The sequence below is a fragment of the Symphalangus syndactylus genome, chromosome 8 (assembly GCF_028878055.3).
Source record: "Symphalangus syndactylus isolate Jambi chromosome 8, NHGRI_mSymSyn1-v2.1_pri, whole genome shotgun sequence".
Classification (NCBI taxonomy): Eukaryota; Metazoa; Chordata; class Mammalia; order Primates; family Hylobatidae; genus Symphalangus; species Symphalangus syndactylus.
The window spans coordinates 57,112,244-57,124,374 of record NC_072430.2 but is presented as its reverse complement, the minus strand read 5'-3'; the positions used below and the strand labels follow the sequence as shown (position 1 = coordinate 57,124,374).

General features: G+C 36.3%; 1 protein-coding gene and 1 pseudogene across 12 annotated transcripts in view; both read left to right on the top strand.

The window, feature by feature from the left end:
• PCNX4 (pecanex 4) overlaps nt 1-12,131 on the top strand; it is a 42,428-nt gene that overhangs the window by 14,442 nt on the left and 15,855 nt on the right. For 6 of the 12 annotated variants that reach the window (XM_055289189.2, XM_055289186.2, XM_055289187.2 and 3 more), the window contains 6 exons: nt 91-832; nt 7,287-7,466; nt 7,559-8,046; nt 8,304-8,404; nt 8,526-8,645; nt 10,926-11,289. In XM_055289189.2, coding sequence (XP_055145164.1) covers nt 144-832; nt 7,287-7,466; nt 7,559-8,046; nt 8,304-8,404; nt 8,526-8,645; nt 10,926-11,289 — 1,942 coding nt within the window. In that variant the 5' untranslated portion in view covers nt 91-143. Of the gene's footprint in view, nt 1-90; nt 833-5,943; nt 7,467-7,558; nt 8,047-8,303; nt 8,405-8,525; nt 8,646-10,925; nt 11,290-12,131 lie in introns of those variants that run through there. The other 6 variants (XM_063644547.1, XM_055289190.2, XM_063644550.1 and 3 more) reach the window with 5 other exon arrangements.
• Nucleotides 6,429-6,579, top strand: LOC129489091 (uncharacterized; annotated as a pseudogene).

Here is a 12,131-nt window from a genome sequence, read left to right as displayed (position 1 = left end):
GGAGATGAAATAGTAGTGTGAGGTTTTTCCTCACAGGTTTTAAGTATGACATTTTCAAACAGTGACTTTTTTTTAATTTTTATTTTTTAGAAACTGCTGTGTTACAGAAAAGCATGTGACTTTCAGAATAATCCCGAGTGAGGATGAGTCCAGATGTGCCTCTACTGAATGATTACAAGCAGGACTTCTTTCTGAAGCGCTTTCCACAGACTGTTCTTGGAGGCCTTCGATTCAAATTAGGCTATTGTGCCCCTCCTTACATATATGTTAATCAAATTATTCTTTTTCTAATGCCATGGGTTTGGGGTGGAGTCGGAACACTTTTGTACCAGTTGGGCATCCTGAAAGACTATTATACAGCAGCACTTTCAGGTGGATTAATGCTTTTTACTGCATTTGTCATCCAGTTCACAAGTTTATACGCCAGAAACAAATCAGCAACAGTAGAAAGAATACTAACCACGGATATCTTAGCAGAGGAGGATGAGCATGAATTTACAAGTTGTGCTGGTGCTGAGACTGTCAAATTTCTCATTCCTGGCAAGAAATATATAGCCAATACAGTTTTTCATTCTGTTCTTGCTGGATTAGCGTGTGGTCTTGGAACATGGTATCTGCTCCCAAATAGAATAACCTTGCTGTATGGCAGTACAGGAGGCACTGCTCTACTATTCTTCTTTGGATGGATGACATTATGTATAGGAGAATATTCATTAATTGTAAACACAGCTACAGAGACTGCGACTTTCCAAACACAGGATACTTATGAAATTACTCCTCTTATGAGACCTCTTTATATTTTTTTCTTTGTTTCTGTGGATCTGGCACACAGGTAAAAACCTACCAAATATTTTGTAACTTACTTTGTTTTTAAGTATACACAGTAAGAGAGCTTTCCTTTTAGTGTTACAAAAAAATGAATCCATGGATTAAAAATCATCAAACCATTGGGTGACAGGTTATTTTGATAATTATTCTTTTAGGATTAATCTCTATAAAACATACTAAAGCAATAGTTAAAACTTATTAAAGAGTTTTTTTAAAAACCCTTTTTGAGTTAAAGAAGGAACTTTTCAATTTTGTGTTTCGCTTTAAATAAGGAGCTTTGAGATTTTAGAATAGCCTGGCTGAAACCTGTGTAAGGAGATGGAACTTTCCTGTGGGGGGAAAGAAGAAATTAAAATTTATACACATAAATATTATATACAGATTGAGTGAATTTAAGACAAATACAAAATTTATTTCTAATTTTGTGATAGCAACAATAGTAGAAGTAATATAGATTTTTTAAAAACCAACTTGTTACAGAAGAAAAGCAGAAAATAGTTTTTTTTTTAACAGACATAATTGTTCACAAAATTGTTTGATAACCCCTTTTACTTGCCTTTTCAAGTTTGACTATTCTTTCTCCGTCTCTGTAGATTGCAGCTTTCTTTTCTTAGGTTAGTGTCCAGGTAGAAATGTTCAGGCATGTTATGGACTGGATATTTGTGTCTCTCCAGAATTCATATATTACAGTCTTAAACCTCAGTGTGATAGTATTTGGAGATGAGGCCTTTGGGAGGTAATTAGGTCATGAAGGTGGGTCCCTGCTATGATGGGACTAGTCCCCTTATGAGAAGAGGTACCAGAGAGTTTGATCTGTCCCTCTCTGTGCCATCTAAGGACACAGCAAAAATGTGGCCACCTGCAAGTCACAGAAGAGAGCTCTCATCAAAACCTGACCATACTGGCAGCCTGATCTTGGACTTCGAGCCTTCAGAACTGTGAGAAAATAAATTGCTGTTGTTTAAGCCACTCAGCCCATGGCGTTTTTTTATGGCAGCCCATGCTGAGTAAGATTTTGCTACCAAGAAGTGGGATGCCTTTGTACCAAATACCTAAAAATGTGGAAATGGCTTTGTAACTGTTGGTAAAGGGTAGAGGCTGAAAGAGGTTTTTTTGTTTGTTTCTTTGTTTTGTTTTGTTTGAGACGGAGTCTTCACTCTGTTGCCCAGGCTGGAGTGCAGTGGCACAATCTCGGCCCACTGCAACCTCCACCTCCTGGCTTCAAGTGATACTCCTCCCTGAGCCTCCTGAGTAGCTGGAATTACAGACATGCGCCACCATGCCTGGCTAATTTTTATATTTTTAGTAGAGACAGGGTTTTGCCATGTTGGCCAGGCTGGTCCCAAACTCCTGACTTCAAGTGATCCACCCGCCTCGGCCTCCCAAGTTCTGGGATTACAGGCTTGACCCATCACGCCCAGCCAAGGGTTTTGATGTGCATGCTAGAAATATGGACATTAAGGGTGATTCTGATGAAGTCTGAAGTACCCTGAACCCAAAGGAAAGGCAGTCCTTGTTACGAAGTGTCAAAGAACTTAGCTGAACTGTGTCCTAGTGTTTTGTAGAAGGTAGAACTTTAGAGCCGTGAAGTTGGATATCTACGTAAGGAGAGTTCAATGCAGTGTTGAAAGGAGCAGTTGGCTTCTCCTGACTGTTTCTAGTAAAATGTGAAGAGAGAGATGGATTGAAGAAGGGATTGTTAAGCAAGAAAAGGAACCAGAACTTGAAGATTTGGAAAATTTTCAGCCTGGATTATCCACATTGTAAAACATGAGAAAGCATATTCTGAAGAGAACACCAAAAGTATGGGGCTGGACTATCACTCAGTAAAGAGCTTTTGGCATTATATGAGTAGAAACACTGCCAATTTGAATTGAAGTGGTTGGAGACAGGAAGTAATGAAGGCCGACAGTTGAACTTCTTGGATTTGACGGGATGTAACGATAGAACTGTTCAGCTACAAAGATGCAGTATTCTTCAAGAAAAGGGGAAAATTATGCCAAAGGTGATTTAAGGGTCTTGAGGGCTACCATCTGTTTCAACAAGTCAGCTAGCCTCTACCCAAAGCCTTGGGAGCAGAACTGAACTTCAGAGCCACTGAAGCAGGACCTTCACCTAGAGCACTGGCGGCAACCTGCCACCCCAGTGGCCTGGTGGGCAGAGTATGGAACCAGACAGAATTATTCTCAAGCTCTGAGATCTAATGGAATTTGCCTTGCTAGGTTTTGACTTCCTTGGGATCATCACCCTTTTTTTCCTGTTTCTCCTATTGGAGTGGGGATGTCTCTTCTGTACCTCCCCTACCCTGATATTTTGGAAGCACATAACTCATCTGGTTTCACAGATTCACAGCTGGAGAGGAATTTTCCCTTAGGATGGATTGTACCTAGGTCTCATCCATATCTGATTTAGATGAGACTTTGAACTTTAGCCATCAGAGTTAATGCTAGAATGAGTGAAGACTTTGGGGTATATGGGGATGGAATGAATGTCTTTTGCATTTGAATTTGAAAAGGACATGAGTTTTGAGGGGCCAGGGATGGAATGTTATAGACTAATGTGTTCCCTCAAAAATGTTTATGTTGAAGCCCTAACCCCCAATGTGTTGGTATTTGGAGATGGGCCTCTGGGAGGTAGTTTATGAAGGTGAGACCCTAGTCTGATAGGATTAGTGCCCTTAGGAGAGACGCCAAAGAGCTTGATGTCTCTCTTTTTGCCACATAAAGACACAGCAAAAAGGCAGCCATGTGTAAGCCAGGAAGAGAGTCCTCACCAGAACCTGACTATACTGGCAGCCTGATCTTGTACTTGTAGCCCCCAGAACTGTTAGAAAATAAATTTCTGTTGTTTAAGCCACTCAGTCTATGATATTTTGTTATGGCCACCCAAGCTGATTAAGACAAAGCATTTTAAAATATTTAGTCAGTTTGGGCACTGAAACTGACCCCTCCTTGGGTGTCTGTCTGCAATTTCTTAACTTTTAATCTCTAGTTACACTACATTTATTAACCAGAGGACAATGTAGTGCCCATGTAATTCTTCACCTAATCAAAAACGTAAGGGGAGGATTAATAACAGGAAATCCATTTATAATTGGTTTCTTAATATCACTATGATTTACTGACTATAAAATATATTCCAGTTAAATACTTGATTTTGAAAAGTTAGCATTAAAATTGAGTTTAAATGTGTGTATACACATGATTGCCTTTAAAATATTAAAATTTATAAGGTGGTTATTTTCAGAATACAAATTCTTGAGTTCTGTCTCCGTATCCCATTTTTGAGATCAGAAATTGAATGCCTAATGTAATCTTTGGATTCAAAATGATGTCCTAGGTTCTTTAATTTTAAAAAAGAATCTTTTAATTTGGTTTTCCTGACATTCTGCATTATTCATTTCTAAAAGTACATAAAAGGTTTTTTACTAAAATCTTGTTGGATTTAATATACAGTTTTAATGTTTAAGATTTGATAATTACAAAGTGTTTTTTGTTTTTGTTTTTTTATCTGTAACTAAAAAGACAAAGCCAGTCCCCACATCTGTTTTTAAAGAAGAAAATGACTAGTTTATCCAGAAAAATCACCTCCAGTTTCACTTTTGATTAAGAAAATAATAGAATTGAGATCATCTCTAGGCAATAGGTGTGATACTGCAGCCAAATGATGTATGAAATGCATGGACTCTTCAAATTTGGACAGTTGTCAGATAAATTGTTTCTTAATTTTATTTCAGAAGATATGAAAGGAAGCAGAAGAGGTGAACCCCACAGCGTAGTAATATTTTCCTTCCCCATTCTTTACCTAGTACAGTTGTGTAACAATACTTTTAAATGACTTTTTCTGTGCATTTTAATTTTTATCAAAGACAGACATTAAATCTACAATGCTTAGCTCAGACACTCAGGAATTGTTTGAATGAATGATACACATTTATATCATCTTAGCCACTGTAGAAAACATCTTTTTTCTTGACATGTGGATCTTAGTGAGTGTGCAGAATTTGAAACATTTTTATAGCTGTTAGATTCCAAACTAAGTTTTCATCTTAAGGGCTGAGATTTTTTTTACCGTAGAAAATTTCTATTACATTATTAGAAGTATTAGAATTTAAATTATCATAAGTATTAGAATTTAAATGTTTTTCCATATTAAAGAATTAACCACAATAATGATCCATTTGGAGCTAAGTCCTATATACAGGAGAATAATCACAATATTTGATTACTTCAATTATGTTATCCTTGTATATAAATACTTTACTTTGCCATTGCTTATTGTTAAAGGACCAAAAGAGATTTAGGGGTAGAATCTAGTTTTGATAAAAGGTTTCATGAGCATACATTATTTTTACACAAATTATCCTGTCCTTGATAGAGGAGTGTTGTCTTGGGGGAAAAAAAAAGTGTACCAATCTACATGTTTTCCTTGACCTTCCTGCGGCTTACTATTTATGTATGGTTTGATTTTCTTGATTTTTTGTTACTTGAGTGGTTTCTACTCAGAATGAAATGAATTTTATTCTAACAAAGTATTGTCCTGTAATTTAGCATCACATTGTTAATCTTGTGCTCATTAATTCTCTGCTTATAAAAATTTGGTCCGGGCGCGGTGGCTCACGCCTATAATCCCAGCACTTCGGGAGGCCGAGGTGGGCGGATCACGAGGTCAAGACATCGAGACCATCCTGGCCAACGTGGTGAAACCCCGTCTCTACTAAAAATACAAAAATTAGCTGGGCATGATGGCGTGTGCCTGTAGTCCCAGCTACTGGGGCGCTGAGGCAGGAGAATCGCTTGAACCCGGGAGGTGGAGGTTGCAGTGAGCCGAGATTGCGCCACTGCACTCCATCCTGGGGACAGAGCGAGACTCCATCTCAAAAAAAAAGAAAAAAAAAAATTTGAAGGGCATACATTATGAGGCAGAGCACATTAGCTGGCATAGTCCTGACATCTATGTGAGCAAACATACAATGCCATTACTATATTATATCCATAATTGCTATACATTTGCTTTGGGACTGTCAACATATACTTAAGTGAATAATTATTTCAGAAATTGTCTATTATTATTATTACTACTATTTTGAAACGGAGTTTCGCTCTTGTTGCCCAGGCTGGAGTGCAATCGCACGATCTCAGTTCACTGGAACCTCCGCCTCCCAGGTTCAAGCGATTCTCCTGCCTCAGCCTCCCGAGTAGCTGGGATTACAGGCACCCACCACCATACCCAGCTAATTTTTGTATTTTTAGTGGAGATGGGGTTTCGCCATGTTGGCCAGGCTGGTCTCGAACTCCTGACCTCAGGTGATCTGCCCACCTCGGCCTCCCAAAATGCTGGGATTACAGGCGTGAGCCACTGCGCCCGGCCCCAGAAATTGTCTTTCTCCTCAACTTGGATTTCCAGTAGTTCAGGTATTCAAGTACAATTATGCTGTAAGTTTTGGGATTTAGTTGTCTCTTTTGAATGTTATCTTTGGAACCCCAGAAGTAATGTGACCTTATTGGTCTCTGGACACAGTGTTTGATTAGCATTATTTTTAAAACATTTGTAATATATTGATAATGTTTATACTCTGTGCTTTAAAATTAAATTATTTGATCGCTTCTTGGCCTTTTGGCTAAGATCAAGTGTAAAATTAAATTATTTGAAGCAGTTTGATGATGATACATTTAACTGTTAAGTGCTGTGCCAAGTTTGAGTTTCTCCACTTAAGGTAGAAGTAGTCACTACTTTATGAGGAGATTGTAATGTGCAAGTTTGTGTTCTCAACTTCATACCACTGCTTGTACAAAATGGAACAGTGTTGTAAATGCTAGTTAAGTTCTTAGGTTAAGCTGCAGAGATACAGTCATAAACTGAGTTGCTCATTTCTGATATTAACCATTCTAATGTTAAATTCTGGGTCCTGGGAGCGGGACAGTACAAGACAAAGAGGAAGAAAAGAGCTTTTCCTCTTTCTTAGCTGCTAATGTATGAATGTGAGTAAGGCTTTGACTTTCCAAAGTCACTTGAAATTTTAAATTATAAAATTTTAAAACTCTGAAGAATCATTGGTAGAATTTCAGCCAATGTAGTAGTTTAGACATTTAGGGGAGAAATGTTTTTGCTCTGGCCTCAGTTGTTCAGTTTTACAAATTCCTGTATTCAATTTTCTTACTACTCAATGATGGCTTTTAATTACTTCCTCCTCCTTTGCATATTTGAATTAACATATTCTCTAAATGCTAAGCTTGTACACAATTGTGTAGGGGTAGTTGCTGATGTAGAAGGACACTTGTCACAATTTGTGTGTATTGATCATTTGTAAGTTGGGACTAAGACTTTTCTGTGGTGTGTGTGTGTGGTTTTTTTTTTTTTTTTGGAAGGGAGTGTGTTGTTATTCTGTGTTGCTTTGCTTTTCTTTAAAACATCCTCTTCTATATATTTTTTGTGATTTAAATGTTCTTTTTTTATAGGTTTATGGTAAATATGCCAGCTCTAGAACAAATGAATCAGATTTTACACATCTTGTTTGTATTTTTACCCTTTCTGTGGGCACTTGGGACTCTGCCCCCACCCGATGCACTTTTCTTATGGGCAATGGAGCAGGTTTTAGAGTTCGGCCTTGGAGGCTCATCTATGTCAACCCACTTACGGTATTTATTTTTAAATATTGATGTTATATGTAACATTCTTAAAGAACATTTTCCTTTTCAAGTAAATCTTTTTTTCTTTTTTTTCTGTACAGGTTATTAGTAATGTTCATCATGTCTGCTGGAACAGCTATAACATCATATTTCATTCCAAGCACTGTTGGTGTGGTTCTTTTCATGACTGGATTTGGTTTCTTGCTGAGTCTGAACTTAAGTGATATGGGTCACAAAATTGGAACCAAATCTAAGGATTTACCCAGTGGTCCAGAAAAACATTTTTCATGGAAGGAGTGCCTTTTCTACATCATTATATTAGTCTTGGCTCTTTTAGAAACTAGTTTGCTTCATCACTTTGCTGGCTTCTCACAGATTTCTAAAAGCAGTTCCCAGGCTATTGTGGGCTATGGTTTGATGATATTACTTATAATACTCTGGATACTTAGAGAAATTCAAAGCGTATATATCATTGGAATTTTCCGAAATCCCTTTTATCCGAAGGATGTGCAAACTGTGACTGTATTCTTTGAGAAGCAAACTAGGCTCATGAAGATTGGTATTGTCAGACGGATTTTGCTAACTTTAGGTAGGAAGATAAAGTCTCTTAACCTTGTGTTACAAATCATATCCTGGAAGTATTAAAAATATTACTGAATTCCCATATTTGTGTGGTATTATACCACATACAAGTGTTTGTTCTTTTATGTTTTGGTTTTTTGTTGATTAGCTTTTTTAGTTCATTGCTTGAATGTGCTCATAAAAAATGTATATTTGCCAGAATAAAATATGATAGAAGGAGCTATTTTGCCTTAATTAAATTTCTCTCTTTTTGTTTTGTTTTAGTATCACCTTTTGCCATGATAGCATTTCTTTCATTGGACAGTTCCTTACAAGGGCTCCACTCAGTGTCTGTCTGTATTGGATTCACAAGAGCCTTTAGAATGGTAATCCTAATATGTGTTTAATAGTATTTTCCTATTGCTAAGTTTTATTGTAATTTTGTTTAATAGTTTGCTTAGATTATCTAATTCTACCTGATAAAAATGGATAATTTGTATACTGCAGGTATGGCAGAATACAGAAAATGCTTTATTGGAGACAGTCATCGTATCAACAGTACACTTGATCTCCAGTACAGACATATGGTGGAACAGAAGCCTGGATACAGGAATCAGACTCTTACTGGTAAATGTGTCTTTTAACAGCTTCACTGAAATTTATGTTTTACATACTATAATATTTATCCATTTAGTGATGTATATTCAGTTTTGTAGTCATCACCACAATCTAATTTTAAAACATTTTCAACATCCCAAAAAGAAACCTCAACTGTTATTTCCCATTCCCCCTCTCCATCTCACCTACTACCCACTGTAGTCCCAGCAGCTACTAATCTACTTTCTGTCTTTATGGATTTGCATATTTTAGATATTTCACATGAATGGAATTCTGCAGCATGTGATATTTTGCATCTGGCTTCTTTCACTTTTATGTTTTCAAGTTTCATTCATGTTATAGCATGTATCAGTACAGTCATGCACTGCATAAGGACGTTTCAGTCAATGACAGACCACATGTACAACGGTGGTTTCATAAGATTATAATGGAGATGAAAAATTCCTATCAGCTAGTGGGATAGCCCTTGTAGGGTAGCTCATTACTCACGTGGTTGTGGTGATGTTGGTGTAAACCAACCTACTGGGCTGCCAGTCATATAAAAGTATAGCATATACAATTGTGTACAGTATGCAATACTTGACAATAAGCAACTACTGGTTTATGTATTTACTGTGCTTTTTATTACAGTATATTCCTACATATTAAAAAAAGGTTTTTTTTTAAAAAACAAGTTTAAAACAGCCTCAGGCAGGTCCTTCAGAAGGTATTCCAGAAGAAGGCATTGTTATCATAGGAGATGACAGATCCATGTTATGTTATTGCCCCAAAGACTTTACAGTGGAACAAGATGTGAAGGTGGAAGACAGTAATATTAATGATCTGACCCTCTGTAGGCCTAGACTGATAATGTGTTTTTGTATCTTTATTTTTGACAACAAAGTTTTAAAAGTTCAAAATTTTTAAATAGAAAAAAACTTATAGAATAAGGATATAAAGAAAAAATGTTGAGCAGCTGTACAATGTGTTTTAAGCTAAGTGTCATTACAAAAGAGTCAAAAAGTAAAAAAAGTTTATAAAATAAGTTATAGTAAGCTGAAGTTAATTTATTATTGAAGAATGAAAAATATTTTAAAAATAAATTTAGAGTAACCTAAGAGTACAGTGTTTTTAAAATCTACAGTAGTGTATAGTAATGTCCTAGGACTTCACATTCATTCAGCACTCACTCACTAACTTAGAGCAACTTCTAGTGCTGCAAGCCCCATTCATAGTAAGTGCTCTATTCAGGTATACCATTTTTTATCTTTTATAATGTATTTTTACTGTACAATTTCAATGTTTAGATACACAAATACTTAACATTGTGTTACAGTTGCCTACGGCATTGAGTACTGTAACATTCAGTACAGGTTTGTAGCCTATGAGCAACAGGTTATACCATATAGCCTAGGTATGTGGTAGGCTATACCACCTACGTTTGTGTGTGTACCCTCTGTAATATTCACTCAATGATGAGTCTCATTATTTGTGAACATATGTTTTCATTTATCTTGGGTATACGTACCTAGGACTGGAATTTCTGGCTGTATATAGGAACTCCATGTTTAATACTTCAAGATACTGCAAAACATATTTCTTAGAACATATCCTTCTCTGGCCAGACATGGAGGATCATGCCTTTAATCCCAGCACTTTGGGAGGCTGAGGTGGGCGGAGGGGTGTGTTTATCTAGTTTTCTTTCCTTGTGATATCATTGCCTGGTCCCCTAAAATGAGTTAGGAAGTGTTCCATACTCTTCTATTTTCTGGTAGAAGTTGGTGAAGGATAGGTATTGATTATTCGTAAATGTTATGTAGTATTCAATATGTATCTGAAATGTTTTGTGGTATGTAATATTTTGTAGTATTGAAGCCATCTGAGCCTCAGCTTCTCTATCTGGGTAGTTTTTAAATTATTCAGTCTCTTTACTTTTTGTAGGTTATTCAGATTTTTTATTTCTTCTTGAGCCAGTTTTAGTAATTTGTGTCTTTGTAGGAACTTGTCAATTTCTGCATTATCTGATTCGTGGCCTACAGTGGTTCAACCTTAAGGCATAGTTAGTACACTGTCAGCTCTCTTTAGTGTTACTGTTTTTTTTTTTTTTTAAGAAAGTCCAAACTGTAAAATGTATTCTTGTTTATTAATTATGAGGTTGGAGAAAATTAACAAAAAATCAAAGAATAAGATTTATTTCTTCAAAAATACTGGGGCAATAATAAAATTACTGTATAGTCTTTCTTATATGATCTTGAAAATTCATGAAAAATCTTTCAAGGATAAATAAAAATAATTTTTACATTTCTACAGGTTGGTATCATACGTGATCGTTTGATTCAGTTCGTCTCTAAATTGCAGTTTGCCGTGACTGTGCTTTTGACATCATGGACGGAGAAAAAACAACGTCGAAAAACAACTGCCACTTTATGTATACTCAACATTGTCTTTTCTCCATTTGTGTTGGTCATCATAGTTTTTTCTACACTACTCTCTTCTCCCTTACTCCCCCTTTTCACCCTTCCTGTGTTCTTGGTGGGGTTTCCCCGACCTATTCAGAGTTGGCCAGGAGCAGCGGGCACCACAGCCTGTGTGTGTGCAGATACAGTGTACTACTACCAAATGGTGCCCAGGTTGACTGCTGTACTACAGACTGCAATGGCAGCTGGAAGTTTAGGTAAGTAAATGGCTTGTGCTCAAGAATTTCTCACTAATGTATTTAAAGTACAAAAAAAAAAAAACAGGAAAACAATCTTTTTATCCAACCATAAGATAGCATAACAACCATAACAATTTGATGTGTAGGCAGAAAGACTAAATATGAAATTGGAACTTTATCTCCTGCTCCTTGTTTTCATCTAAATTAAGTTACAAAATAAAAATACTCAGGGAAATTTTTATTAAGTTGATTTGATAATTTTTAAATACGTTTTCTTGAATAAATTCAGATTACAATGCACCATCGAAACATGGAAACACCTTTCCCCGAAGATTTTCATGAATTTATAATGAGTTCATGTCAAGTAAATGCAGTAGCATACATTTATAAAGTTTAGTGAAAACTAGCTTTACATAATATCAGCTTGAGGAGCAGACGGAGTTTTGTTCATACTTTACGAGTTATAGAGACTTAAGCAGTCTGGACAAGATAACGTAAAAACTTCGGTCAGTGATCAGTAGGTAAGGTAGCCTCCCAAAATGAAATGCTATGCAGTTATTAGCAAGATAATAGGTTTTTGATGACAGTAAACTAATGTTATGAGTTTTAATGCTTTTGTCAAACACTAACTGTAAATTTTAACTGTATTGTACTTCTCAAGGTTGGTTTTAGATAAGGTATAAGTTGATGACACTAGTGTGTCATCTCCTACCATGTGCTTTAACCGCTGAAACTTGTCCGGCCTGGGCGACAGAGCCAGACTCCGTCTCCAAAAAAAAAAAAAAATGACAGATAACTTTCTGACAAACTCATTCTAGGCAGAGTAACAATTTAAGATTAGAATTTTAATAAAATGCTTA